This window comes from Charadrius vociferus, unplaced genomic scaffold (assembly GCF_000708025.1).
Source record: "Charadrius vociferus isolate BGI_N301 unplaced genomic scaffold, ASM70802v2 scaffold162, whole genome shotgun sequence".
NCBI lineage: Eukaryota > Metazoa > Chordata > Aves > Charadriiformes > Charadriidae > Charadrius > Charadrius vociferus.
Window position 1 is genome coordinate 1,100,674 of NW_009647236.1, and position 27,727 is coordinate 1,128,400.

The 27,727-nt window shown below is 49.7% G+C and overlaps 1 protein-coding gene across 1 annotated transcript; it reads left to right on the plus strand.

The window, feature by feature from the left end:
- Positions 1-1,905: 1,905 nt before the first annotated feature.
- On the plus strand, positions 1,906-27,727 carry HGD (homogentisate 1,2-dioxygenase). The gene is made up of 14 exons (XM_009879891.1): positions 1,906-1,920; positions 7,138-7,209; positions 9,724-9,812; positions 11,520-11,625; positions 15,529-15,588; positions 16,059-16,150; positions 16,820-16,854; positions 18,049-18,128; positions 18,258-18,357; positions 20,597-20,721; positions 21,316-21,420; positions 22,620-22,746; positions 26,578-26,759; positions 27,357-27,727. Exons 1-14 carry the CDS (start codon positions 1,906-1,908, stop codon positions 27,486-27,488), a joined length of 1,320 nt encoding a protein of 439 aa, XP_009878193.1. The 3' UTR covers positions 27,489-27,727.

Sequence of the window (27,727 nt, forward strand, 5' to 3'; positions counted from 1 at the left end):
GTTTGTCATGTGCAAAACAGTATGCAAAAATGATGATGGAACGGACTCAAAACATCTTAGCCATGTAGACAAGCAAATGAAGAAACAAAGAAGAAGCAGGGCAGGTGATGTGGCCTTTCAGGGCTGGGGTGCTCCTGCTCTAGGGAGACAGGTGTTGTAGGGGAAGTGGAGATCCTGTGTCCAGTTTTGGGGCTCCCAATACAGGAAAGACCAATCAACTGCAGCAAGTTCAGCAGTGGCCAACCAAGATGGTTGGGGGATGGCCCCCCACATCCTGCAAGGGACTGGGCTTGTTCAGCCTGGAGGATGACTTTTGGGGGAACCAGACAGCAGCTTCCAATACCTATGGAGAGGTTACCAAGAAGATGGAGCCTGGCTCTTCACAGCAGTGCATGGTGGAAGGATGAGACACAACTGCCATCAGTCAAAACAAGGGAAATTCAAGCTGCATATAAAGAAAAGCTTTTTGACCATGAGAGCAATCAAGCAGTGGAATGAGCTGTTCAGTGAGGCTGTGCAGTCTCCATCCTTAGACGTCTTCAAGACAAGATTGGATAAAGCAATGAGCAGCCTGGTGTGATCTCAGAGTTGACCTTGCTTTGAGCTGAAGGTTGGACTAGTGACCTTCTGAAGTCCTTTCCCACCTGAATTATCTTATGATCCTGTGATCCTAAGACCAGAGGGGAAAACCAAGGAAAACTAGCTCTCCCTCTCCCCCATCAATAACCATTGTGTCTCCATATACCACATCATCTCCTTTCTAGCAGCCAGCCCCATTTGCCAGACCTTAAAAAGTGGCAGCTCCTGGTGGCTCTGACATACTACTCAGGGAGATGTAAGGAAGTGCCAGTTTTTAGAGAAGACAAAACGATTAAGACCTGTCCCTTGTGCAGCCCAAGCTCTTGCTGGCTGCTGTGGAGATCACATGAAGAGGTAACTGTTTTGGAGAAGGAGGGTTTCCAGGATGCTGTAGGACAGGGGGAGACATTAACTCCAGGGTCACATTCGAATTTCAGTTGTGCCTCCTAGAGATTTCCTGCTGGCAGTAGAGCAGATCACAGAAAGGAAAAAAAAAAATACTGCCTTTTTTTTTCTTTTTCTTTTAAGGAGAAGGGAAAATTCAAAGTAAAAAAAATCAAATTAAATCAATTGATTTTTTTTCTGCAACTTCTGGAAATGCAGAGCTACTTTCATTAGTATTCTGTAGCTAAATGCTTGCTGCTGCTCCTGCCTCAGCAACAGCTTTCTTGAAAAATATTAATATTTCAGAATTTGTAAGTTCCCCTCACCTGCTCTAATCACAGGAATACAAAATCCTCCTCTACTTTTGGCCCCAAACTGCTGTGTAACGTTGCCACATGGTGTTTCACAAGTATCACTACCTTTACTAGCACGGAGATGTGATCCTTTCTCCCCAGTGTAACACCGCTCAGAAGCATAATGAACAATTATTTGTTACACATTTAAAGGGTTGTTTATGAAAATTGCTAGAGGCATAATTTATGAAAGCAGCTTATAAAACAGTTGCAAAAATGACTTTTCTTTGTTCTTAAACACCTTGTTTTTCCCCCCACCCTCCCATGCATGGGAACTACGACCCCTTTCTTAACCTCTAAGGAGGAAAAGAAGCAGTGAGGGAACCCAGTCCCCCTCACCCTCCCATTTATTATCTTCAAATCGATCCTGGGGTTGGTTCTGCAGAGAAGGGCTGGCATTTGGTTAAACACACACCGGGTTGAGCAAACAGGTTGAAAACTCCCTTGGACTTTCTCACTTCCAGCACTGTCACCCTGCCATCGGCCTGGCTCGGTCGACCAGCTAGCAGGCTTTGCTTGGCAGGCTCCTTCGGCCACATACCTGCTTGGGGTTTGTGTCTGCTCCAAGAGGAGGAGGACCAGGAGGAGGATGACAGGCTTGCAGGTAAGCGGCTGGGTGCCCGCAGCCCACCAGTGCTGGCTGTGGACACCCCTTCTCCGCTGACACCAATTTTTTTGGCATCTGTTTCACTTCAGTGTGGCCCTCTTTTGTGTTTCAGGGTGTGTTTTAAAGCTCTCTTGGGATAAAGGATTTTGCTGTGTTTCATCTATAAATAGGCTTTTCTTTCTCTCTTCTCCTCCTCTGGAAATCATTCTTGGTTAGGCTGTGCCAGCACAGGACCTCTTCATTAGGGAATTTGTCCTTCCCCCACCCTCCATATGCACCCCTCCTCCTGCACCGGCTGCCAGGGGGGGCGTTTCCACCTCAGCCTATGAAATCTGGCTGGCAACATCTGCCCAGATGTTGCAACCCTGGCTGCCATCTTCCCTGGCAGCCCGGGGGAGCAGTGGCCCTGTCCTGAGGCAGTTTCTCAGTCCCCTGCGCAGGGCACACTGGCACACCCGGGCTCCGGCCATGGCCTCCTCTGCGAGCCCCAGGGGGGCAGTGGCAGGGGATTTCCCCACCGCCATTTGCCAGCGTGTGGGGGAGTCTGGGGAGAAGGATGGGATGTGGTGGGTGGCTCATGCCTGGGAACGCGAGGCTCACAACCCTGAATCTCATGGGCACCTCGCTGTCCTTGCTTGGGGGCCAGCCTCTCTCGAGTCCTGTCTCCTCATACAGCAAAATTTCACCGTGCCTCTCATCCCTTGCCTGTCCCTGACACCCCCCAGGTCTCACTGCCTTCTTTCAGCAGTGGGGCAGCCTTGTCCCCGTACCACTCTGAATGAGTGGCCAACAGGTGTCTGTCAGGGTCATGACAGCATCTTCCATGTCCCCGTCTCTGAGTTGTTCCTAGCAGACCATAACTCCTTGTTGGCCAATGTAACTTTGGACACAGGTTGAGCATTGAGCTGGCCATGGGAACAGGTTGTTCTGCCAGCACCTCCCCTCTGAGACATCATATACACCCATACACCCCATTATTGCCTCTCCCCAGACAATCTTCTCTTTGCATCTTTCCTCCAGAAGCATCGCTTCACCCTTCCTCTCTGCTCTCCCAGCATCTGCCCCTCTCTTCCCTGCTCCACCGAGTGCCCTGACCCACCTTGGAGCTGGGCAGCTCCTTTCAGGAAGGGTCTAGCCCTGGACCATCCCTGGCGCTTTTGGAGCAGAGGGTTGGTGAGACATCGGGGAGGTGGGAGCTCCTGCCAGGGATGTTGGCCCTGTGGCACCATGGCAGCACCAGGGCAGATCTCCGGTGCGGGTGCTTTGGTTTTACCCTGCAAGGGGCCTGTGGATCCCTGCGCAGAGGGTGAAAGACCTGCTGTGCTCATTGCCCCAAATGCTCTTGTCCCTGTTTCTTTGGGTTTGTGTTAGACACCGTGGTGTTGACTGAACTGAGCTGACACAAAGTGCCATGCCTTTTGTCTGGAGATGAATGTTGTTTTCCTGTGTCCTGCAGCAGGAGCTGATAGCGAAATGTATTATGCAGCGTTTGAAGAAGGGCCTTAATTATTTTGCAATCTATGTGTTCAGACTTCAAATGTCTTTTTCCTATGCCTGCTGTCTAATCCGGTGAACAAAAGGTTATGGTTTATAGGTCAGAGCATGACACCCATTGTGAGCACTCTGCTTTGCATCCCGGTTATTCCAATCAATGAGCTTTGCTGAATTTTTTATGCTGTGCTGGGCTTTTATCTCTCCCATTTTATTGAAAAACGACAAAACAAAAAAACAAGTGGAGTCAGATGAATTCCTAAGATCCTGTTTGCATAAAAAGATACAGGATCTTGAACAAAATAACAACAGTAATTAAAAGCAGAAGTGAAAACAGGGCCACAGGGAACTTTTTGTTTTATCAAACCACCAGCCCAATTACCAAAATAGTTCCCATCAACCTACCCGACCTGGAGTTACTCACAGCACTGCTAGGAACCATGGAGGCCAGGCAGGGACCTAGAGGGAGGTCGCTTTGGGCTAAAAACCAGTCGTCATGCCATGAAGAAGAAAGGTTAGTTTCCATGTCTCCAGAATTTTTTCACCCAGGAAGGATGCGCTGGTACTGGTGTCAGGTGGGCAGAGAGGGGTCATTTCTCTTGCCTTGGGGCCACCCTGCACAACGCAAACTGAGAGGTCGGATGTGGGCTCAGAAGGTCGTTAGGGAGAAGGGCCATGGTGTGCTTGGCCCTTGCGCTGTCGCTCCCAACCGACCTGCATTGGCAGCGTCCCCACATGGTGCTTGAGTCCTGGTGGCATGCGGGGAGCTGCACAGCTGTTTTTGCCAGCCCAAGTAGTGTTTGACACTGACCCTGAAGGGCATGGAGAGGAGAGGAGAAGCCTCTCTGAGGTCTGCCACAGGGAAAGACAAAATAAAATGAGTGAATGAGAAAAGCTACACTGAAACACCCAGGCAAAGCCTTGGAGCCACACTCGGGGTGATAAATCACCAACAGGACGATGTCTCCCCTCCCATGGCTGCAGTCCTGCCAATGTCTTTTTTTCAGCCCTCAATGCAGTTACCTGAGGATTAATTTTTTTTTTTTCCCTTGGCAAGGAAGAATTGATTTGGACAAACAATGATGCAGCAGCTTCTGCCCCTGCCCCTGGGGCAGTGGGGCAATGCCACCCTCTCCCAAACCCCACCTCTTCCCCACCTCAGCTCCCCTGCCCCTACCACCCAGCCTCCAGCCCGGCTGGGCCATGACCAGCAGCTCTTCATCACCTGGCGATGCGCAGCCGAGGAAGGTAGCATCTCTCCGGCCAGGCCAGCCTGGTGGGAAGCTGCCTGCGTTGCTGCACTCAGGACCCATCTGTCTGCCTGGGGCTGGCCAGGTGCTGCACAGCACCAACATGGGCACGGAGCAGCTGCCGGTACGAGACGGTTGCTGCTGGGTTTCTTTTCTTTCCTTCCCCCCCTCCCCACGTCCCAGCAAGCAGAAGCAGAGGGGCTTTTGGGGATGTGGTTGGGCAGGCCAGCTGGGCAGGTCACCCGCTTTTTAGCCTGAAGGACCGGGGATGGATTTCTCATAGCAAAACCTCTGTGCCTCCTTCCCTCTCGCCCCAGCACCATGGCAGGGGGCTGCCAGGGAGCACACGCTGGTTACCAGACACACAAACCCACCGAACAACCCCAAACCATTCCCTCCCAGCTCTCCATCACCTCAGTCCAGCCTGTTACAGGTGATCCTCCGAAAAGCAGCCTGCACATTGCATTAACCCTCTCCTAGCTGTGCTAATGGCAGAGCACGCTGGGCCCCACTGGCTATGCCTCCAGAAAATAAGCATGCCCCCCTCCTCCTCCTCCTCTTCCACCTTTCCTCCCCTGTTCATCAAGGCTGCCTCGCAGGCAAACGCTCCAGCCACCTCTACTTTGCAGGTAGAGGAGGATGCAGTGCAGAGGTCTCGGTTAATTCTGGAACTGCTGCAGTCCATCAGATATTGCTGCATTTCCTTTTAAAAGAGAGTAGGGGAAAAAAAAAAAAAAAAAAGAAATGCTCCAGTACAATACATTTGCCAAGGCTGCTTAGGTGACCTGCTGCTTTGCATATCAATATGCTTCTTGCAGAGCCCAGTGGAGAGCAGAGTCCTAGCGATGCATGTTCGTTTGTATCAAGGAGACAAACAGCCTCCTTGAACCGATGGAAACCGATTTGTTTTCAGGTTCAGGCTTAAGCGGGGCTTCCAGCCAGCCTGGCTGTCCCTGGGAATGGACTTCTCTTACAGGTCACTGAAGGGTGCCAGAGGAAAACACACGGTTTGTCAGGAGGTTTCAGGTTTGCCCTCTGAGTGTCTGCTACGCTGGGAAATTTCTAGGGAGGGGCCGCAAACTGCACAAGGCTGAGAAACCCTGGGGGAAATAAACCAGGCAACGTAATAATATAATAAAGCAGGTATAGGGGATTTGTCACTCCACCTTTGTGTCAGACCTCTGCCTCCCTGGGGTGTCATACCACACCAAAGGAGGGTGCCTGGCGCTTGCTGGGGTTTCTGGATGCTGGAGCTCCAAGGCGACTGCTGGGGCGCAGCAGCATCGCAGCGCTGCAGCCACCCCGTCGCAGCAAGCGCCCATGTGTCAGCCAAGCGTCGGGACTCTTGGGCTTTGTCATCCTAGCGCCACTGTGGGAAGGCAGACAAGTGGCCTAGCTACTCTTGCAGTTGTCAGAGAGGAGCATTAATATTTAACTCTGTCCCCGGGCCACGGGGCTGAACCATTGATTGCTGCCAAAACACCTCCGCGTTCACGCAGAGTTCAACAGAGTTGCTTCATGCCTTTCTATAGCATCTGAAGGGACTGTATTTACATTTCTGTCAGTGCAAAGCTAAGGTCTCTGTTATACCTGCTTCCCTTGGGTGTCTCAGGTTTACTGTGGGGCTTTTCTCAGTGCCACAAAGCTGGGAGCCGCATCCTCCGGCATCCTGTGGCTTTTAGCCATGCTCAGGCCACAGCGGCCATAGGCAAGGCAGGAATGGGAGGGCGTGCAGGTCTGTTCAGTCCATGGGTCTCTCAGGTATATATCACCCTAGAAAACCAGATTATCACCTGGTAATGATTTAATTCTTGCTTACTACCATGGCGGACAGTTCACACCCAACTGGGCGGTACTCATTTAGGGCAGATCAGTGACACAGTGTTAAGTTCCTGGGGGGTTTCCTTTCCTCCCTCATCCCAGCTACATCCTGACCTTTTTCTTGATGGTCATGGGGATGCATTGCAAGAGCTTGACAACCAAATGACTCCCAGTTTCAATCCTTGAGCATCTGAGGGTCATGACTCAGTGCATGAATTTACAAAGCAGTCTGCAGATGTTGGAACATCCGCTATTCAAGCGAAGTCAGGTTTAACTTGAATGGTGCTAGCACACCTCCATAATGCTGATGCATAGTTTTTCTGCTTATACATCACCCCTTTGTTCTTGAGTCTGACTGCATATGTGATATTTGGCATATTTCTCAAGTGCCTTCATGGTGCAGAATGTGGTCAAAATGTACATGCAGGTTTAGCAGAAGAGCAAATCTTGTTTGCGCTTCCTGGTCCACCATGAGGTTAGCCAATGAAGCAAACCAACAAGGTCCATGGCAATATGCAAGCAGATCACTTAGGAAAGTCTTAATGCATATGAAGAGCCTGGAAAAAAGCATGGGGAAGTGACGGATGGCTTGTTCAGAGAGGTTTTGCTTGTGTTTTCAGAATGTTGATGAGACGTATGGTTTATTTTACAGTACATGTCAGGATTTGGAAATGAACATGTTTCTGAGGATCCACGCTGTCCAGGAGCTTTACCGGAGGGACAGGTACTGAGTTTAAGTGCTTTATTAAAATGACATGGAATAGTGTGAATATCTGTTCCCTGGGCTTCTTTCATCTTAACATGTTTCTTTTCACTCTGCCACCACAAAAGTCTCTGGGAGCCCCCTTTATACAGGACTGGAATAACAAGATGCTGGTGAAAATCAGAATTAAAGATTTCCATTCATGCTTTCTATTTTTAAGTTACTCGTGAGCTTCCAAGTTTCACCTAGGGGGTTAAGACTTGCCTGAATTACCTCTGCTCAACAGCATGCTATTTTTCCAAAAGGAGTTTGCAGAAAAAGTGGCTCGGCCACACTGAGAAGGAAGCCATGGGCTCTAGAATAAACTGGAGCAGAAGTTTGAAGTTTGGCAAAGAGACACACTAATGCAGAAGACACGGCTTTTGGCATTTCTGGTTCTATGAAGCTAGCTTATAAGCCTTTGGCAGGAGAGCGGCTTCTTTGTAGGGAGGGCACATGAACGCATGTAGTCATAAACCAAGAGATTTGTTCTTAAAAGGAAGTAACATCTGAACATGTTAGATTAAAATAAATTATGTTGGGTCTTTCTGTTTTAAAGAAAGGAATAATGCCCCCTGTGATGCTAGCTACTCGGCCTGCAGAGGCAAGAACGAAACCCTGATGAATTAAAGCTCTCTTGTCTCCTTTACGCTGGTCTCCTTTACACCAGCGCACATTCTGAGGCTGACTGTGCCCTCCCTTGGATGCCCTGTTTATCCCTTGGGCTTGGATGGCAGCATTTTACGCTCAGTCACTGGCATCCCTTGGTGCAAGTCAGCTCCTTTGCATCCTCTGTGGAAAGAGGCCAGCAGAATTAAGGTCAAACAGGGAACTTCACCCTTTGCTTTTCCTGAATTTGCTGAATATCCCCGGTTCTGGTGTTTCACACATTGTGTGCCAGTGTGGATAGTAACACACACCACTAGGACATGTTAAATGCATATATGTGTCCCATAGGTCTGCACTGCAGCCTATGGTGTGCCCACAAGAAAGAAAAAATCCTGTGCTGGACCAGACTTATGGCTCAGCTGGTGCAGTGTCTTGTTTCTGAGACTGGCTATGGCAGATGGGTGGAGAAAAGATGTCATGAAGAGGCACCTTAAAACTGGGAGATCAACAGCCATGACTGCTAGTCTGAACAGGCAGTGGGCTGTGGTGGACGTGCTCCTCGTGTTTTCCCAGAGCAGCACCACTTTCCAAGCAAGGAGACCCCTCCAGCTCATGGTGGAGGTACCCTTGTCTGGACAGAGTTTGGACTCGGTGTCAAAAGAGTCAATAGAAAAATCTGAAAACGAGTTAGGCAAAAAAATCTCCAGTCCCAGGGGTGGATCCTTTCTCCTCTGCAGTATTTATAAGACTGGCATCTGCAGTAGTGCTGGCTAAGATAAAAATGACAAGAGCTATTGATCCCCCTGCTTCACTGCCTACCCATACTGACAAGATGGAGTTGGAGGGCTGGAAGCTACGTGCGCTACGAAAGCTTTACCTCTTCCTTTTGCCCACCTGTCAGGGCAGGGTTTGATACGGTATGGTTGGCTGATCTGCTGAGGCGCAGCAGGGCAACAGGATGCTAAACTAGACCTTGCAGGAGGGAGATGGGATAGCAAATGGTGTATGACTCTGTATTTCCTGCAGTTCTTGGATGCCTTTGCTTCTTGCTGATCTCAAACAAATAGATGCTGGCCTACTTAGATCAAAATGTCTGGTTTCTGTTCTCTGAAAAGGAGGAATCTGTCCTTCAGTTATGAACTCACAAGGGCTGCTAAACCTTTGCTAGTCATACCCGCAGCTCTGCAAAGAGGAAAGTGCTCCCTTTGTACTCCGAAGAAGGAGTGTCACCACACAGAAGCCCTGCGGAGAAGCGAAGGCTCCCACACAGGTCACCCCAGCTCTTGAGCAGCAAACAGCACTGGCAGGAGGAAGCAGCACACCACCAAAACACCTGCTCGGGGCATCCCTCCCCTGGGCAGAGGGCAGGAGGAGAAGGGGACATTTAGTGCGTAGGAGGGAAGAAGCAAAGGTGGAGCTGCTGTGAGTCTTTATCAGCCCTCTGGAAAGCCAGACAGACACGGTGCTCTGGGGCAACACCTCTGAACACTCGGTCTCAAAAAAAAATTGTGCATAAAAACGGTCTGCTTTGCAGTCTGTAAGTGTTGGGAATAATCCACCTTTCCCTGATGCTCCTGTTGCCAGCCCAACCGAGCACTGCCCCATACAGCTTGCTCCAGCAGCAGCTGTGTTGCCTCAATGGCTCTGCTGACTCCGCAGGGCACCTCTGTAGCCTCTTGCATGTGGGAATGGGTTTTGGGGTCTGGCTGGTACCCACAGGGCATTCAGCCTCACAGGAGCAAGAAGATAGGAGTACCGGGGCTGATGCACAGGCTCAGGAGCACAGTCCACCCCACTGCATTGGGTTGCCGGGCACCCACTGCAGTCCAGAGCTAAATCCTGTTCCGCTGCCTCTTACTCCTTGTTTTTCCTTCTCCTCCCATTCAGAATAACCCACAAGTGTGCCCGTACGGCCTGTACGCTGAACAGCTCTCAGGTTCTGCCTTCACCTGTCCCCGGCCCACGAATAAGCGAAGGTATCATGACCCCCGGCAGCGGGCGGGTGATGTGGGGTGCTTGGGATGAGGGACGGGGAGATATGGAGAGGCTGCCTCTGTGCCACCAGAGCTTTCTGCAAGCCCGGGCGGGCAGAGGCGATGAAGCATACATCCAAAAACCTCCAGGGTGTGCTGGAAGAGGGGCAAGGACAGAAAACCACAGAAGAGGGTGGCCAGGTGGGGTGAGTGGGTTGTCAAAATGCTGAGAAAGAGGATGTTGGGATGGGGAAGAAAATGGTTTTCTGAGAGAGAGGGGGAAGGGGAGGGGATGTTCATGGGCACCAACCGGTCCCAAGGGGGCTGTGTGCTGCGCAAAACAACCTCGGGGTCTCAGCCCTGATGCTACCGCGAAAACATCACCGCTGTGACTCGCACTGGTAAGCACCCGATGGACAGTGTCAAAACCAAGCACCTGAGCAGAACTCTTCCCTCCTCCTAAGGAACACTCCTGCAAGCTGGCCAGGGCTGGTGAGGCACTAGCTAAGGCCGTACCTGTTTTGGGGCTGGCCAGGTGCTCAGACCAGCGCCAGGCACCCAGCACGCTGCTCGCTACCCCACATTCCCAGCAGTGCTGGAGACACCTTGTTCCAGCCGGCAGCTAACATCTCAGAACTCCATCCCGGTCATCGTGCTCCAGCTATGACCAGATTGCAGAAGATGGGTTTCTCATTTTCTTCTCCCACAGTGGCTTTTCTGTCCCTTCTGTTGTTCGTTCAAATGAAAGGCAAATGCATCATCTGAGCTGCCTCACAGAGCTCCACTCTCCGGGCTGGTGCCAGCTCGCGGTGTGCGTGGGAAAGGGATGAATCATTGTTTGCGGCACGAAGATGTCCTTGATGGAAATTTTCCAGCTCTCAAGGGAGAGCTCCCTCCCCCCTTCTCCCACCCACCCAAACTGCAACCACCGCTGTTAACACATCAAAGGCACTGGCAGCCCTGCCTAGCTCAGCCTTTCCTGATTACCTCTGCTCTCCCGCTTGATTAAAAACCCAGCTTCGGGCTTGGCTGCGCCTGTGCACGGCGTGCGGACGCTGGAGCGGCGGGGGAGGCAGGGGCTGCAGCCATGGACACAGCAGGCAGCAAGGAAGGAGAGTGACGGTCCCAGGCAGTGATGGAGGCATGGGGGACCTCCTACAGCAGTAGGAAGCGTCATCCCACATAAAACTCCAGTCTTCACTGCACGGGCTCCGCGGTGGTCCTATGGGCATGGCCAGCTAGGCACAGGATGCCGTTTTCAGTCATCCATCCAAATCCAGATCCTGACTGTGACCTGCCTCCTGAAAGCTCCTCTATACTTTCAGTTAGATGCTGTGCTCATCCCTGTCTTGTCTGAGCTGCTTTATAGTTGTGTTTAAATAGGCTTTTTTTCCACCTCAGAGATATCTGTATCCTTAATTTTTACATGCACATATATGTGTGTGTGAATGTGAACATACGGAATTATATGTAAACACACATATAGGCATTTACATATAACAGCATATATTTGTATTTAGAGCCTATATAAAAAGCCATCTCTCTGGAAGTCTCTGACTGTGAGCTGGTGTTTGATATTTAATACACCTTTTGGTCCAGTTGCCACCAATGTAAATGTTATTCATGCCTTTAGGAGCTCAATCAGACGGCAGCCACCCAGAGGGTTTAACCTCTTTCCCAGGCTAATCCAGGTCTTTTCCTTCTTTGTAGCTGGCTGTATCGGATCCTACCTTCAGTCTGCCACAAACCGTTCAAACCTCTTGAGGAGGGCCACTTGACACACAATTGGGATGAAGTTGAGCCTGACCCCAACCAGGTAACCATGCTGGAAAGAGCCCTGGTCCTGCCAGGAGGACAATCAAATATTAAGCTAGCCAGGGGTGCAAAGGCACTGAGCTGCAAGAGGTCTGAGGAGAGTGGTAGGGAGCTGGTGGTCTGGCCAAGAACAGGAGCTGGGTCCTGACTGCCACCCATTGTTCCTCACCTATGGGTCATCCAAGGAAGGACAGCCCTCGATGCGACGCTTGTTGCTTTCCACCTCGATGGGTGCTCGTGCTGCATCCCAGCATGGCCGCAGTGTCACAGGGTTTGGTCTGTGCTATCTAGCATCTCCCTTGGGGGCTCCTGTTGGCCACCTCGCAGGCTGCTCTCTCCTCCTCTTCAGTTTCCCCTATCAAAGGCTCATCGTGCCCCAGCCCAGCAGGCAGAGCAGCAGCATGTCTCTGCCATCCATCCTCTCCTTCCCTGTGCTTTCGTTGAGGCTGCTGGCTGCCAGCCCGTTTCTCTGCAGCCCTCGTGGGAAATCAAGCTTCATTCTGGAGAGTCACGCAAAGACACAGCATTTGTCTTCCTCTGTTATGGCCTTTCCATCATCTTTAATCATGATTTCTTCCCTGCCAGCCCCAGAACATTTGGCTTTGCTAATCTGACTCTCTCCTCCTGCTGTTTTCCTCTCAACATCATATCATGGTCATCGGTTTTTACTCCTCTCAGGTTTTGCCCTTTGATGCCTCATCATTAGCTGATTTCCAGCCTCCCAAAAGCCTTGCCATTTGTCTAAATACTTTCCCAGTTCTGCTGGAATATGTTTTCCAGCCAATGACCAAGGAGCGGTAACAGGCTTGTATTTAGGACCCTTTGGTGCTCATTCCCAAATGAAGCTCCAACGACTTCTGTTACCACCTCATTCATCCCCGATGCCCTTTCGCAGCCCGCATCTACCATTACAGTTATTTATGATTACAGTAATTCCAAGATGCTCAGCTCTCAAGCATCTCAAGCCATTTATGTGTAGTACATCTTTTATCTAAGAGAACAGCAATGAAGCTCCTGGCCACTCTCTCTCTCACACTGCTTTCAATGGCAATCATCAACCCCAGAAGGGTTATTTCCTAGCAGCAAGTCCTAGGGACCCATCTTCTTGCTTTCCTTCTCAACCTCTCTGAAGCAGAGCCAGAGACCAGGTTCAGTTTGTTGGACAAGATCAACGCATCCCTGCAGTGCTTTGTGTTTCACTCAGCTCATTTAAGGAGCTTTCCCGGTCATCATCCATCTAAAAGGATGGCCATATGGAGGTACCTTATGTGTCAAATGGCAAAAAAATCCCTTAATGTTGCCCCAAAACAATGGCAGAATTAGAAAAGGCACAGGGGACAAAACAGAAAAGGAGACAAAGATGATGAAAAAGTATGGAGTGACATCTGTGCAAGAAATGCTGAAACAGAAGAAAGCTCTCCAGCCTGGAACAGAGATGACCAAGGGAAACTATGGTTGAGAGGCAGGGAGAAAATTAATACCAATAACTAATGTCACATTAAAAAATGAAGGCATAAACTGTGAAACTTCTTGCCAGGGGATCCAGGTGGGTGTGAAAAATGGTTGGACAAACCTTATAGAGAGAAAACCTATAAAGTAATAGAAAGCACAGAGATGCCGTATCTCAGGAGGCTCATGGATCATACAGCAGGGAAACAACGCTAAAGGCTTCCCTGTTTTAAGCACCTGGCACTGGTAGCCGCTGGCTGTCTTGGACTTCTTTTCTGGCTCAGGGCACTTGTTCTTCTCTTCTTACATCAGTGAAACCCAAACACCAGACAAATGGTGTGCAGTGGCTTAGCAGTTTGCAAGCATTTTGGAGGAGAGGGCCCAGGCACCATTTTCGGTTGCAACCAGTGGGCTGGATCACATTTCGCACTCTCCTTGTCCCACAGGAATGAAAGCTGTGGAGGTGTCCACAGGGACCAAAGTGAAAATTAAGCTGTTATGCAGGAACTGCACTATACTTATCACTTCATCTGTAGAGTAACTGCCATTTCCCATACTCCTCAGTGAGAAAGGACCTGACATTTATTTCTTTTTTTTAACCTGTTCTCCCTCACTCACTCTCTCTCCCTCAGTCTTTGGAGTCTTCTCTCTTTATCCCTCCATGTGTCCTCTCTGTCAGTATTTCCCAATGGTTTCTGTCAACAGGGTCCCAGTTCCCAACCCTGAAGGCTTAAAATAATCATTACAGGAGCAGTTTATGTTGAGAGGTCACTGCTGGCCTTCAGAGCTGCCATGAAATGAACAGGAGCTGGGGAAGGTCCTACTGTTGGGGGTGGCAGCAGGCTCAGGAGCACCTTCTGACCATGTTTTGCATTGGCTCTGGTTCATGTCTGGAAGGCTGCCTTGGAAACCAAAGGAAAGCATGTTTTAAAGAAGTCCGAAAGCAAAACGTGAGGTTCAGCGCCCTCTTACCCGCTCATCTGTGAGGTGTCAACACCTCGCAAGGGTCACATCTGATCTGCTTGTGAGTGCGTTTGGTGGCTCCATCCAGAACATATGCCTTCTCCAGCAAAACCTCTTGCCCTCCACCTGGCACCCCAGAAGTGTGACCCTGAGCAGGCACCATCACAGAGCCACCCAGGTCTCCTGGGGAGGAAAACATGGCTCTGCCCAGCAGCGGATGGGATGGGGGAAGGAAGGGAGGAGGGATGGATCCAACCCAGGTGACCCAGGGCTGCTGTGAGGCTGTGGTGGTGGGATGATGTCAAGAAGCAGATGGCTTCAGAGAGCAGAACAGAGAGGGCAAAGCTGCGGGGCCAGGCCTGGGGTGCAGCTGATTAATTAGCAACGAGCCCCTGCTTAGCTCAGCTTTATTGCCAGATGCACTCACTGGGCACAGTTCCCCGTTTCCTCTTGAGGCTGGCTCTCCGGGAGAGCCTGACAAGTTGCCTGGCCACCCACATTTTGATTTGGGTTTGGAAAACTTCCTTGAGGCATGGGGGAATTTAATATCTTTGCATTCCTTTCAAATTTAGCTGAAATGTCACATAGTTCAAAATTTCTGGGAGCAGCAGGCACAGACACAGAGTCTCGTGAGCTTTGTTTTCTCAGGGTACCAGCCTAAAATCATGTCAAGAACTGCCAGGTCAGGTAGCTAAAAGCAAGAAAATGTTCTCATGGATGCCAAGAGTCACAGGCACTTCATCTGGGGTTAAGCATATCGATGCAGGGGATATATCTGGCAGCTGGCCACATCAACATCCCCCTAATTTTGGGTGTTTGGACTGGTCTGCACTGAACCCCCCCCCACCCAGAGAGGGTCTCTCAGCTGCAGCACCTCGTTCCCAAGAGCTGCAAAGCCCCTTAATATGATATTAGCGGTAATAAATACTTCGGACTCCTCTGGCACCTTCTGCCTGAGGATCTCGACTGGCTTTGCAAGAAGTAATTAGTGCTGCTCGCAGCTCCCACTCACACAGGTATAGATATTTCTGCTTCGGATGTGGGGAAAATGAGGTGGAGCAAACGGGAGTGTTATGCTCAGGTCACGGATGGAGTGAATCATCCAGTGCAGAGTGGAGCACAGGACTGTGACAATTTGGCTGTGGAAAGCTGGCACATCGGAATTCCTTTGCTCTCAACAGTGTTGTTAGTAACAGAGGAAGAGACAGCTTTTAAATAGGACTGGTTTTGTTTTTTTTTTAAACCTTGGCACTACACAAGCCTGCCAATTATTTTACAAAATTATGATTAAAAAGGAAAAAAAGCTTTATAAATCAAAAGAAACCTGTAAACCAAATTAAGCAAGGCAATGAAGAAAGAGAAAGCTACCTCAGCTAGCAGAGGGCAGGGAAGCAGGGGTGGGGGGGACCGGGTTCTGCTTTTCTTTGAATTGCTGCCGTTTGCAATATAACCACTGACATCGCTTTCTTGCTTTTTGTTTGCCGCAATCTAGCTGCGATGGAAACCTTTCGAGATCCCGAAAGCCCCTCAGAATAAGCTGGACTTTGTGAGCGTAAGTTGAGGGGCATCCAGGGATCCTCCATCTCTCCTCCACCTTGGGGGGGGCTATTGGGGCACATGGGATGCTCAGCATTGGGATAAAAGCAGTGGTTTTGACACCACTGGGCTCGCAGAGCATCCGTGGGAGGGAAGAGGATGCCAGATTTCAACCAGCTTGCCAGTGGACTTGATTGATTTTCAATGAACTCTTCCAAAAAAAGAAAAAAAAGCCCAAAGCCCCAGTTCTCCCCAGTCCCTGGGCTGGAAAACACCAGCTTACATGGATTTTTAAGAAACCCTTAATACATTAAAGAAAAGCCAACACGTTTGGCAAAGGGCCATACAGGGAAAGGCTGGTAGTGGTACAGGAAGTGGGGAGAGGGGGTGAGCCCCAGCAAGGGGGTGGGATGAGGGGGCGAACGGGGGCTGGTCCCCTGCCCCGCTGCTTGCCATTCACTTCCGATGCTTCGGGTTTGCCCGTAGGGGCTGCACACCTTGTGCGGGGCTGGTGACCCCAGAGGACGCAATGGCATCGCCGTCCATATTTTCGTCTGCAACACCTCCATGCTCAACAGGTCAGTGAGTGCTACATGGGAGGCTCGGGCTGCCCCAGGCTGGCTGCCCGCATGCGTATGTGTGTACGTCTGCCGTCGCTGTGCTTGAGTCCAGCTGTTCCCAGCGGTGCTGTCTCTATGTCTCTGTGTTCCTGTGTACACAGCTGAAGGCGTCCGTGGTTTCCACAGCAGGTGTTTGTGAAGTAGCTTGTGCTCCATGGCCAAGCACTGGGGGTAGCAGGTGGGGAGCCACCAAGAGAAGGAAGGAGCTGGGCACGGGGATGCAGCAAGAGGGGATGTGTTGGATCCAGGTGCTCTCGTCCTAGGGACCAGAGCTGCTCCTTGGAGGTCAACAAGCACACGGCCTCTGATGGGCCTGGCTACACCCTGCAGCAGCTCATGGGGGAAGTCAGCTGTGCTCCCCAGTTTGCAACGCCTGAAGCACCCATAACCACAAAGGCCATGACCTGGCAGAGGTCGGACTTTAAAACATGCACATTAAACCTCCCTGTCTCCTCCGCACCAGTCCGTATACTGCATTCGCTGACCCACAAGTAGTATTTCTGGTGCCCAAGGGGAGACCTCTGCCACGTCAGTCTCCCAGTGTAAAACTACCCAGCTGTGGTTACGGCACGTGCAAGTGTCTGGTGTTTACAGCACCTTGACCTTCCTGTTCTCCTTTTTCTTTAGATGCCTTTATAATTCAGATGGCGACTTCCTGATTGGTGAGTTGATGCTTTGGCTTTTCCTTTCCCCCGCGAGGGCCTATCTGACTTACCACCTGCCTGCCTCTTTGTTCCTCCAGAGCCTTGGGCTCTACAGCCAAGATTTGGAGAGGATTGGCTTCACCCTCATGCCATCCAGATTTGGTGGTCTGGCACCAGCTGGGCTGTCGGGTGGGTTGCACCACTCCCCTGCAGCTCAGAGAGGTCCCATCTGTGCCAGACCCTCAACTTTGGTTTTGAGCAGTGACCCAGCTTCCTTGGCACGGTGTTCGGGGATCGTTTCCCAGTGGTCCCCAGACTGGTATTAGGCACACCTCAGGCGCAGGTTTTCTGGAAAACATAAGCCTCAGGATTTCTGAACAGCTTACAGCTAGACGCTTTTGTTGCTTCAGTCCAAGAGTATTTGGCATGGCAGCTTAGCTCCTGCGCTCCGCCAGCCTCAGGCAACCAGACTGCCGCGATGAGTGCTGAGGTTGGCACATAATGTGTGCACATGCCAAAAAATATTCTGAGTGGTATCAGAAGCGTGATATTTACTTCTATCTTTCTTGACCGAGGGACAGAACTGCCTTGGGGTCACTGACAGAAACATTTCTCCCATCAAACAGCTATTAAATTGTTCTCGCTCACCTCCCTCACTACCATGAAGTAAAAGTGCCAGGGCAGGTTTTGTAAATCTGCTAGTTTTTCAAGTCAAAATGTGAGCTCTCCTGTACCAGGACAGTCAAGAAAAATAACACGGCCATTAGTGAAGTGTTACTTCTACTCTCAGGAAGCAGGGAGAATTAGCTACTCCCAGACATCTCACACTGCCGCAGTCGTGACAAGGATGGGCACATGCACCATTTTACGTGAAGATCACGAGACTGACAGGTATGGCCCCAAATATGTCGTCTCATTTATTTGGGCTGTGGCACAAACCCTATATTAAAGGAGCATGAGGAGATGGATGGACTAACTTCAGGCAGGTGCCTGCTGCGGTGTGGGGCCATAGGGCTGGTTTGGAAGCTCTCCCTCCAGTGCAGGTATCTCTGCAGCAAGGCTCTGCATGGGAGAGGGAGCCCAGTCCTGCTGTGAAGCAGAGTCAGGAAGGGCCCGTATACTCTTCCCTGGAGCCTGGGTGGTCTGGGGGGACAGAGAAGGTGGCATTCACCACGTTGCATCAGCTTTTCTACCTGCATTTTGTTTCCATAGTGCCCCAGCAAGGGAAACTGCTCATCACAACTGAGTTTGGGAAGATGCTAGTGGAGCCCAATGAAATCTGCGTCATCCAGGTAAGGGCTGACTGTGCCTTGCCTGTGGCTCAGAGGCCAGCGTTTGAGCAAGCCAGCTCCTGCATTCAACGGTTCGCGGTTTGTCAGGAAAGTCCTGTGAGGATCCTAGTATCTTCCTTCATTTTCCAGCAAGGAATGCGTTTCAGTGTGGAGGTGTTTGGAGAGACCAGAGGCTACATCCTGGAGGTGTACGGGGCACACTTCGAGCTGCCTGACCTGGGACCCATCGGTAAGAACCTCCCATCAGAGCTAAAGTGAATTTCATAGAGACAGACAGGAATTACAAGCCCCAATCCAACCTTTTATTGCCTATGTGATACATCCTCCCATGCACACGCTTCTTTCCAAAGACACTTTCCATCTCAGCACTGTTATTCCCCAGCAGAGCAAGCGTCCCCCTGAAAAAAATGTGACAGGTCACTCATCCCAATTTTCCCCTGGGACTGAAGGGACCATTTATCTCCCACCCCTTTTTCCACTTTCTTTCTTTCCTTCTGGTTTGGGAGTCCCCATCTGCTGGCTCTGAATCTGTTCCTACCAATAGAAACTCAAAAGGTCGTCATCACCGATGCCTCATACTTACAGATATGGCATAAACTGGAGTGATAGGGCAGAAATTACCCAGTAAAAGGAAAGGCAGATTTCGGAGGCAACAGGTGTTCTTGAAGCCGCATTTCAGATTTAATCAAGTGTTTTTTTCCCCCCACCTCTGTTAACAGAGGCACCTTTAAGCTCTAGAGCAAAGAGCACCTTAGTCTCAGAAGCTGTTCCCCTTGGAGAATCAGAAATCAATGAAATGAGCAGCACAGGACTGGGATCAGCAACACATTCGCATCTTCATGTTGTGCTGCCAGGGCAGATCTGCTTTCGCTGAGCGCAGGTCTAGCCCTCATAAATGACAGATCCTCTCTGCCAGCTGCCTCCTGGTCTGTGCAATGTCACAGATCTCAAAGGCACAGCCTCTTGCTGCCGTGACAAAGATATTGCGAGGGTGTATGGCATTGAAGCCCCGCTGACCCTGCTGTGATTTCCCAGCCAGCTTTCTGGAGGTGCTCAGCACAGATTATTTCACCTTTCTTATTCCTGGAGTACTTGTCTCTGAAATTTTCTTGTTGAGAAAAACACCTCATGGTTACTGCTACTAAGATTGTCTCAGGGAAGGAAAGCGAAACTTCCCTTGTAACAGCTACAATAACTACAAACCCGGTAACTGCAATTCCCCACTTTCAGACCTGTGTTTCGGGGTTTGTTGTTTTTCATTTTAGGTTGCTTCCCCATCCTGCCCCCCTGACTGGGCTTGTTTTATAACTCTCAGTGAGATCTAAAAGACTGGCCATGCTGGAAGCAAACTGAGTAGGCATTATCAATCAGTAACGAGCTTGGTGTGGACCATCTGCATTCAGAGGGCCTTTGCAAACCTCTCATAGCCTCAGTGGAACTGAAGCTGGTCATTCTTGCAGTGGGGAACCAGCCCAATCTCCAACCATTTAATGGGACCCTCCTGTGATTTTTCATCAGCTTTCCTTTCAGCCAGCTGAGGTTACCTGCCTTCATCCACTTCTTGTGCCCTGTGCCTGCTCCACTTGATTATTGATATTGTTGCCGCAGCCTGTTTGTAACAGGTTTTCCCATTAGCTAGTTTTTCAGACACTGTTGGACTGGGGTGGGTTTTTTTGGTCTCCAGAAGGCAGGAATCTATTATAACGTTTACTTTCTGAAGAAAAAGAAAATGAGTGCACTTGCCTGTAAACCTTTTCAGGAGGTGGTAATTATAAGAGCTCCTCTTCTCACCACCTACCCGCCTTCCCCTCAGAGACCAAGATCCTTTGTATTTCAGTCTTACTTTATTCTAACTTCACTTTTCACTTGAAAAAATGACAGCTGGAGAAAAGCACTGACTGTTAAACCCTAGCAGCAGGTAGTAATGTCTTCATTTTTATCCAAGAATTTCAAAACCACTTCGTAACAATAATACTAATGAGAAGAAGAAGAATACTTCAGCACCCATATGGTGCTTTACACTTTGAAAATGCACTCCTCATGCTAACCAACCCCTCAGTACGCCCAGTGTCTGTAGGCATCAGTAGCCCTTTTTTTTATTACTCTTTCTGCAAGTATTCAGAAATGTATTTGGCCCCCCTCATGACATGCCTTGTAACTTCTGCATGGCTAAGTGTCCAACCAGCAGGATTCCAGGAGCAGAGAGCAATTCACCCTCCATTTTTTGCTTAATTCCTAGTTGTTACATGCCTTTGATTGAGGATGACATACTAATCTTGTTCAGAAGGCAACTAGGGGAGGCCTGTCTTAGTCACATAAGGGGAGCATGGACTTAAACGCTAGCATTACCTACTCGTAGGAGCGCAAGAAGTACATGACTATTTCAGGTTTCGTGGTGGGCCAAGAATCAGTAAGGTCATTCAAAATACAGAAGGGCGGCCACAAAGCCACGTCTCTTTCTTTCACAGGAGCCAACGGCCTGGCCAACCCACGTGACTTCTTGGTGCCCGTCGCGTGGTACGAGGACCGCCAAGTGCCAGGGGGCTACACGGTGATCAGCAAGTACCAGGGCAAGCTGTTTGCAGCGCAGCAGGTGAGGATGCCCCTGGAGAACAGGCAACACTGAAGTGCAGCAACTGCCAGAGCATGGTCTGGGATGTGCAACTCAGTAGCATGCATGGAGTCTCAGGAGGTCCCGCTGGGTTGAGCGGAGCAGGACTGAGCCCTTGCCTTGCTGGGTCATTCCCCTTCCCAGCTGAGGTTCCTCAGTCTGGATAAAAGTGTTTGTGGAGACTTGGCTGCCCAAAGACTCAACTTTGCCTCACTGTTTCCATACATTTATAGTGAGAGAGTAGAAAAGAGGAGCTGGGGCTGCTGTGAAAAGCCAGGCTTTGCTTAGCAGAGACCCAGTGTTGCAGCTGGCCTTGTTCAAGCACCGCCTGGGCACACGAAAGCCCTTAGAGACCAAACCCCAGAGGAAGGACTGAGGCTCATGAAGTGGAAATGCTGAGAAAAACCACATCCTCGCAGTGTCGAGCTGCGCATAAAGGGCTTCATGCTCCAGGCTGCCAGTGTACCTCTCACCAGCACTAAACCCATTTTTAATTTGGGAAAGAGCAGCTGCCTGCATATGTGCAGCAAGTTGGAAGGCTGTGTATGGTAACCCTCTGAATCTTTGCCTTGGTAGGATTTCTCCCCCTTCAATGTCGTAGCTTGGCACGGGAACTACACACCGTACAAATACCATCTGGAAAAATTCATGGTCATCAATTCTGTTGCTTTTGACCACGCGGTAAGTTCTGGAGCTGGGCAAGGCAGAACAATGCTGCGTGGATACCATAGCATCCAAACTCACCCTGAGCTCCAGGGGCTCAGCGCCTGTTAAAAAATATGTTGTGCTCTAAGAAACAGTGTGAAATCTCTTGCACTGCTTTTCCTGGGCCCAAACCAAGCTCTTGCAGAGAAAGACAACCTCCTTTGTGGTACAAAGACATAACTGGAGGTTGATCAGCTTCTTAAAGAGCTTTATGCAGCTTAGCATAGAATTTCTGCGCCCTGGAGGAGAGCTGAATACTGAAACCAACACACACTGTGCAACTCAGCAGAAAGACTTTTGCTTCAAATTCTTGCCTTGATTTATTTCTTGCAATTGCACAGACTCCTTCCCCTGGTTCCTCTGAGCCCAGCACTGAAACTTGTTCGAAGAGCTGGCAGCTTTCATTGCAATAATTTCTAGATCTTATGGAATATAACGAAAGCCAAAACTAATGTGAGCAGCTCTTCTAAAAGGGAAACCTGCCCAGTGGGAGAGGTGCCCACAGCGATGCCATCTCTTGGCACTGCTTCTGCAAGTGGGTGTGCAAGGAGACTGGAGCATGTCTAGTGAGACAACCAACAGAAAGTATTGTTTAAATTCCAGAAAAGCCTGCCAGGAGAAGGATGGTTTTGGGATCAAAGCCCAGAAAATCACTTTACTGGACTAGAGACTTCAAAAATCCTTGAAGCAAGCCACAATTTCTCTGCACTTTGTTCTCCCTGTTTGTAAACTAACAGGGCTGTGAGGCCAGATGCCTCCACCAGGATGTTCTTGTCTTCTGTAACCAGCTAAGGAAGAGGTATAGTTTTGTGGTAGGAGGGGTGCTGGAGGCTGCTCCTGGAATTACAGTACCCAGTCTTGTGGGGCTGCCCCTCCCCTGCATCTGTTCTGCTGACCCCAAGGGCATCATTGCTGGGGCAGGGAAGGCTCTCCAAGGCTGCCTAAAGGAAGAAACATCCAGTCCCATCACTTGTCTTTCATGTTCAGCATGGGGTTGAGATGCTGGGTGCTGTGACCCAGGGTCACAAATCTCACCCACACCACCAGGCGCAGGTAGTAAAAGGGTTTTGGCAAGGGAGAGGCTGTGTCAGTCAGGTTGACCAGCTGGATGACCTGTGCAGATAGCTCTGAGCCTTGCTTTGATTCATGCTTTTTGCTTTGTTTTTTTCTTTCAGGATCCTTCTATCTTCACTGTCCTGACAGCCAAGTCAACCCGTCCTGGAGTGGCACTCGCCGACTTCGTCATATTCCCCCCGCGATGGGGGGTAGCTAACAACACCTTCCGTCCACCATATTACCACCGTATGTCTGCTCTTTGTTGGTCATGCTTAGTAGAGGACTGCAGGGAAAAAAACAAGCCTCCATTTATTTGAGAGCACGCGCAGGGAAGAAGCAGTCTGATTTGTTGCCTTTGGCACAGTTAGAGTTAGCTTCTTGGAGTCAGTCAGTCCTCCCTGGAAAACGAACAAACCCAGAGATGTTCCTATTTAGAGCACCTCAGGAAAACTCAGGGGTGATGGGCTGGCGGCGTCTGCATAGATGAATGCGTCTGTACTCAAGGGGCTCCCACCGAGACCGGGTGCATATTGAACTTGGCATCGCACAGATGCATCAGAAATTGTCCTGCATTCAGCCATGAATTGCTTATTATCTCATTAGAGTACATGGATAAAGAACAGGAGAAAGGAAAACACAACATTACATGTGGCGAGAAGCAGGGAGACATAGAGCTGCCCAAGGCCACTCGCAGGGTGAGATCAAAGTTGCAGCAAAGGATTGGATCGGTGCTCCTGAGCCCTTCTTCACCACCTGCACACTGATGGAGATACCTCTGGCATTTTAGAACCCAGAGATCGGGAACTGGGCCCCTTCTCAGGCAGTTGGTTGATTTTGGGGTGATTTGGTTGCCATCACCAGAGCTGGTTGCTTTTTGGCAGTTTTTTGGTTTCAACTTGGAAGGGCATGGCCACATGTTGCATTGAATGGCTACTAGAAATCCAGCTGTCCACATGGGATTGCCTTTCCAGGGTAGGGATGAGGCAACCTGGTCTATAAGACCACGGGGAAAGGCTTGCTCGTGCTGCATCCCTTCTGTCGACAGCTAAAAGGACCCATCTCAAAAGCTCTCAAGGTCACACTATGGTCACTTTGAAGAGCTGAGAGGCTTTCTGCACACTTACTAACCACAGTTTAATAGCCAGCTCCTCCTGCTACTTAGACATATTTCCAAGCACCTTGGGGGCTGGCAGAATTAGTGGTGCTTGCAAGCACAGTAGGCAGCTGTGCCGCCATCTGAGTAAATCCCAGAGGCAAAGTCCTAGCCTGTCATTCTGCTTTCATTCCCAATAATGACATGTGTGACATGGAAACGGGTCTCCTGACTGGCTGGGACAGTGCCAGGTCCCAGCTACCTCTTTTATTAGACCCTAAAAGGTGAGACACACAGCAGGTTTACCACGATTCAGTTGCTGTGCGTCAGCAGAGCTGTGCTAACTTTCCACAGACATGTTGTGTCGAACAAAATGAACTTGTTCAGACTTCCTTAGTCTGTGGTAAAAGACAGCTGAAATAATCCTCATTCTTTTGTCTCCATTGTGAGCTAAGGGTACCCGTGCAGACAGCTACCACAGTCACTCGCTTGACCACACACAGTATCTTGGCCATAGGCTTGAGCAGTAGATTTGTGATGAGCAGGTTGGTTGTCTACTCTAGCCCAGCCATGGAGGGGCAAAGCTTGAGTGGGTAAGGCAGACATCGCAACAGTCAACTATCAAGACACTGCACATGAGTTCCCTGTGAAATGAGTGTGGTGATGAGAATCTTGTACCGTTAGAGAGGAGTAACAGGACAGAGCAACTCTGGGGTAGGAGTAGCACAAGTTCGGTGCTGCTGAACTCTCCTCTCTCCAAGTATTTTACAAGAAGCCTGTTTTGTTTGTCAGAAATCCCCTATTGCCTCCTCTTCTCAGCTGCAGTGGAAAACCTGTCTTCAGAGAACTTTGGTGTGCTCAGAGTTACTGTTTTCGTCTTGCCTTAACTTTGCCCCAAGTATAAATATAGCAATGGTGGTCCAAATATTTCCCCCTAGACATCACAGCCATTTCACATACAAACGTGGCTGCGCAGCTTATAAATACTGACTTCTCTCAGTCACCTTTCTGTATCCCTGGGGGCTGTGAATTACTCCTAGGGTCTTTGAACCACAGGTTAAAAAATGTGTCTGATACAGCTTTTATACCATATATCGCATCTGTGTCTGGGAGAGTACTCGTGTGATTGTCATTATGGTGGGACCTAGGATCTAATGGCCACTAAGTGATTTTAACTCCACAGCATCCTGCTTGTAGAGGACAATGCTATTTTACCGGTAGGTAAAATCTTGTGGTTTTGCGCCCCTCACCACAAGAAGGACATTGAGGTGCTGGAGCGTGTGCAAAGAAGGGCAATGAAACTGGTGAGGGGTCTGGAGCACGTCTTATGAGGAACAGCTGAGGGAACTGGGGTTGTTTAGCCTGGAGAAAAGGAGGCTGAGGGGAGACCTTCCCGCTCTCTACAACTATCTGAAAGGAGGTTGCAGAGAGTTAGGTGGGAGTCGACCTGTTCTGTTAAGTAACAGGTGATAGAACAAGAGGAAATGGCTTTAAGTTGCTCCAAGGGTAGTTTAGATTGGATATTAGGAAGAATTTCTCTACTGAAAGGGTCATCAGGCATTGGAACGCATTACCCAGGGCAGTGGTGGAGTCCCCATCCCTGGAGGTATTTAAGGGTTGTGTAGATATAGTGCTCAGGGACGTGGTTTAGTGGTGGGCTCGTCAGTGTTAGGTTAGTGATTGGACTAGATAATCTTACAGGTCTTTTCCAATCTAGGAGATTCTGTGATTCCATGAATGAAGGTGCACCTAAGTTCTTGGGATGATGTAAGAAATCTGCGAATAAGAAACCGGACCAAGCTCATCTCTGAAGTCCTAGCTTGGTTTCCTACCCACCAGCCCATTCTTCCTAAGCAATAGTATGAGTCCTGTTGCAGATGTGTTGGCAATCCAGCTCTTAGGGTCTGTACTGCAGCCTAAGTGCACCAAGCGCAGTACCCGAGCGAATTCAATGAAAAGCCTGTAACAATCCAGCCTTACATGAGATACTGACAACTTGGGATGAAAATTAATAAATGTTTGCATACATATGTAGGCCAACTCTGTTTTGAGCTAAATTAGTTTTGTTGTTAAACATTTCAGACCCTGGATTGTACTTAATGAAGACCAAGCTAGTGGTTAAAAAGGGCTATATATAACATAGCTACAGAAGCGTGTCCTGGTTTTGCAAAAACTGACCACCAAGCAGAAAGTTGCTGTAGTGTTTAGTCACATCAGGTCTAGTAAAGCTGAAAGCTTGGGATGGCTGTTGTTAAATTACTTCCCTTACAGGGAGCATAACTCGGTAAGTACCGAACGATTAGATACAGCCATCCTCACCTAAGTTAGCGGTATATTACTCCATTGGCTTCAGAGGGTATTCTTCCTTGGGGAAAGACGCATTTGGCTCCTTCTCTTTGGGCATAGAGTGGCTCTCTAGAAATAAGTAAATAATGCACGAATCAAAAGCATAAGGTACTGGAGCACCTGGCTGGAGTGGAGGTGGTAGAAGAATATTGAACAAAATGATTGCAAGCATATAACCTGGGACAGCAGACCAGGCTCCCTCACCAACTGCTGGCCAGGCATTTTGTGCCTCAGCCTGTAACACAGGGATGATTATACTGAACTTTCTTTCCAGCACTTTAAGATCTCCAGTCCAAGTCTGTAAGTGTCAGGTTACACCACACAGTTCGTATGCAGGTGCAGTATTTACACAGCTCGAGGTGGTAGGAAAAGCACATGTCTACCAACATCAATGCACCTTCATTAGAGAGCTCTCAGTTTCCAAATCCGGATAATTGAGAACAGAATAAAATCCATACAGCTTTACAAGCATCCCCTGTAGGATCCCTGATGTCCTCTCTTGTGATGTCCTGCTTAGGAACCTCCAGGCCACCCACTGCCAGGCCCAGCTTAGCTCATGGGCTTCAAGGAGCTCGCAGCCCAGCTGTGATGCCTCCCAATCGCACTGCGCTGCAACCTGTTCTCTGTGCCTCCCGCAGGGAACTGCATGAGTGAGTTCATGGGGCTCATCAAAGGCCACTATGAAGCAAAGGAAGAAGGCTTCCAGCCTGGAGGGGCCAGCTTGCACAGCATGATGACTCCTCACGGGCCGGATGCTGACTGTTTTGAGAAGGCGAGCAAAGCCAAGCTGGAGCCTGAGAGGGTTGCAGAAGGGACCATGGTAAGGAGCCAAGGGAGCTGGTAAGATTTCGAACAGTACTGTGGATGTGCCACTCTCAAAGTACAGCCTAGCTTCTCACCGGCAAAGTACTTGGACCAAATGGCTACAGCGTTCACCTCCCTCACTGATCAGCATCATTCAACTCCCAGGAGCTTCCCTGGAGACACGCGATGCCAGGCAGCTTTGATCATCTGCTCATATAAATTGTTGCCTGAGCAGGAAGCTGGGAATTTTCATGCTGATTAATTTAATTTTTGTCTTAGTCTACGGACAAAGAAAAGAAACGCCTGACTCTCCTCCTTTCCCCACCCCCTAAAATCTAATGATGATCATCAACAGACCTTAAATTAGAGCTTTTAGAACAACCTGGCCTTCCTGGGTATGCAGAGAATCCGAAATCACTCCTGAGACCTGGTTAATACCACCATTGCAATGCCAGCTCTGAAAAGCTTTCTCCCCCTGGGTTGATCGGGCTGGAGGTAGAATCTGGCAGGGAATGACCATGTGTGCAACTCCTGTTTGAGGTAGAGCAGAGCCACCTTTGCCTGGATGCAAACTCTCCCTCTCTTGCCCTAACCTACCTTCTCTTCCCAACAGGCCTTCATGTTCGAATCGTCCCTCAGTATGGCCGTCACCAAATGGGGCCTCCAAACCTCCAACCGCCTAGATAAAAACTACTACAAGTGCTGGGAACCTCTGAAAAGCCATTTCAACCCTAAGTGCAAGTAAAGGGAAGTATTTGTTGCTTGGAAGACGTGAGTGAAGACAGGGAAATGCAGCGTACCTACGTGTGGTGGCACGGTCGACTCGGGCAATGCAGAGTGCTCCAGCACGGAATGGCATTTCCAGCAGCCACTGAGCCACAAAAATGATCATTCCTATGTAACTTGGGAAATGCAGTAAAAAAACCACCATTATTCTTAACTTTCAAGTATCAAATTAAAGCTTTCCTGGTGACACACTGAAGC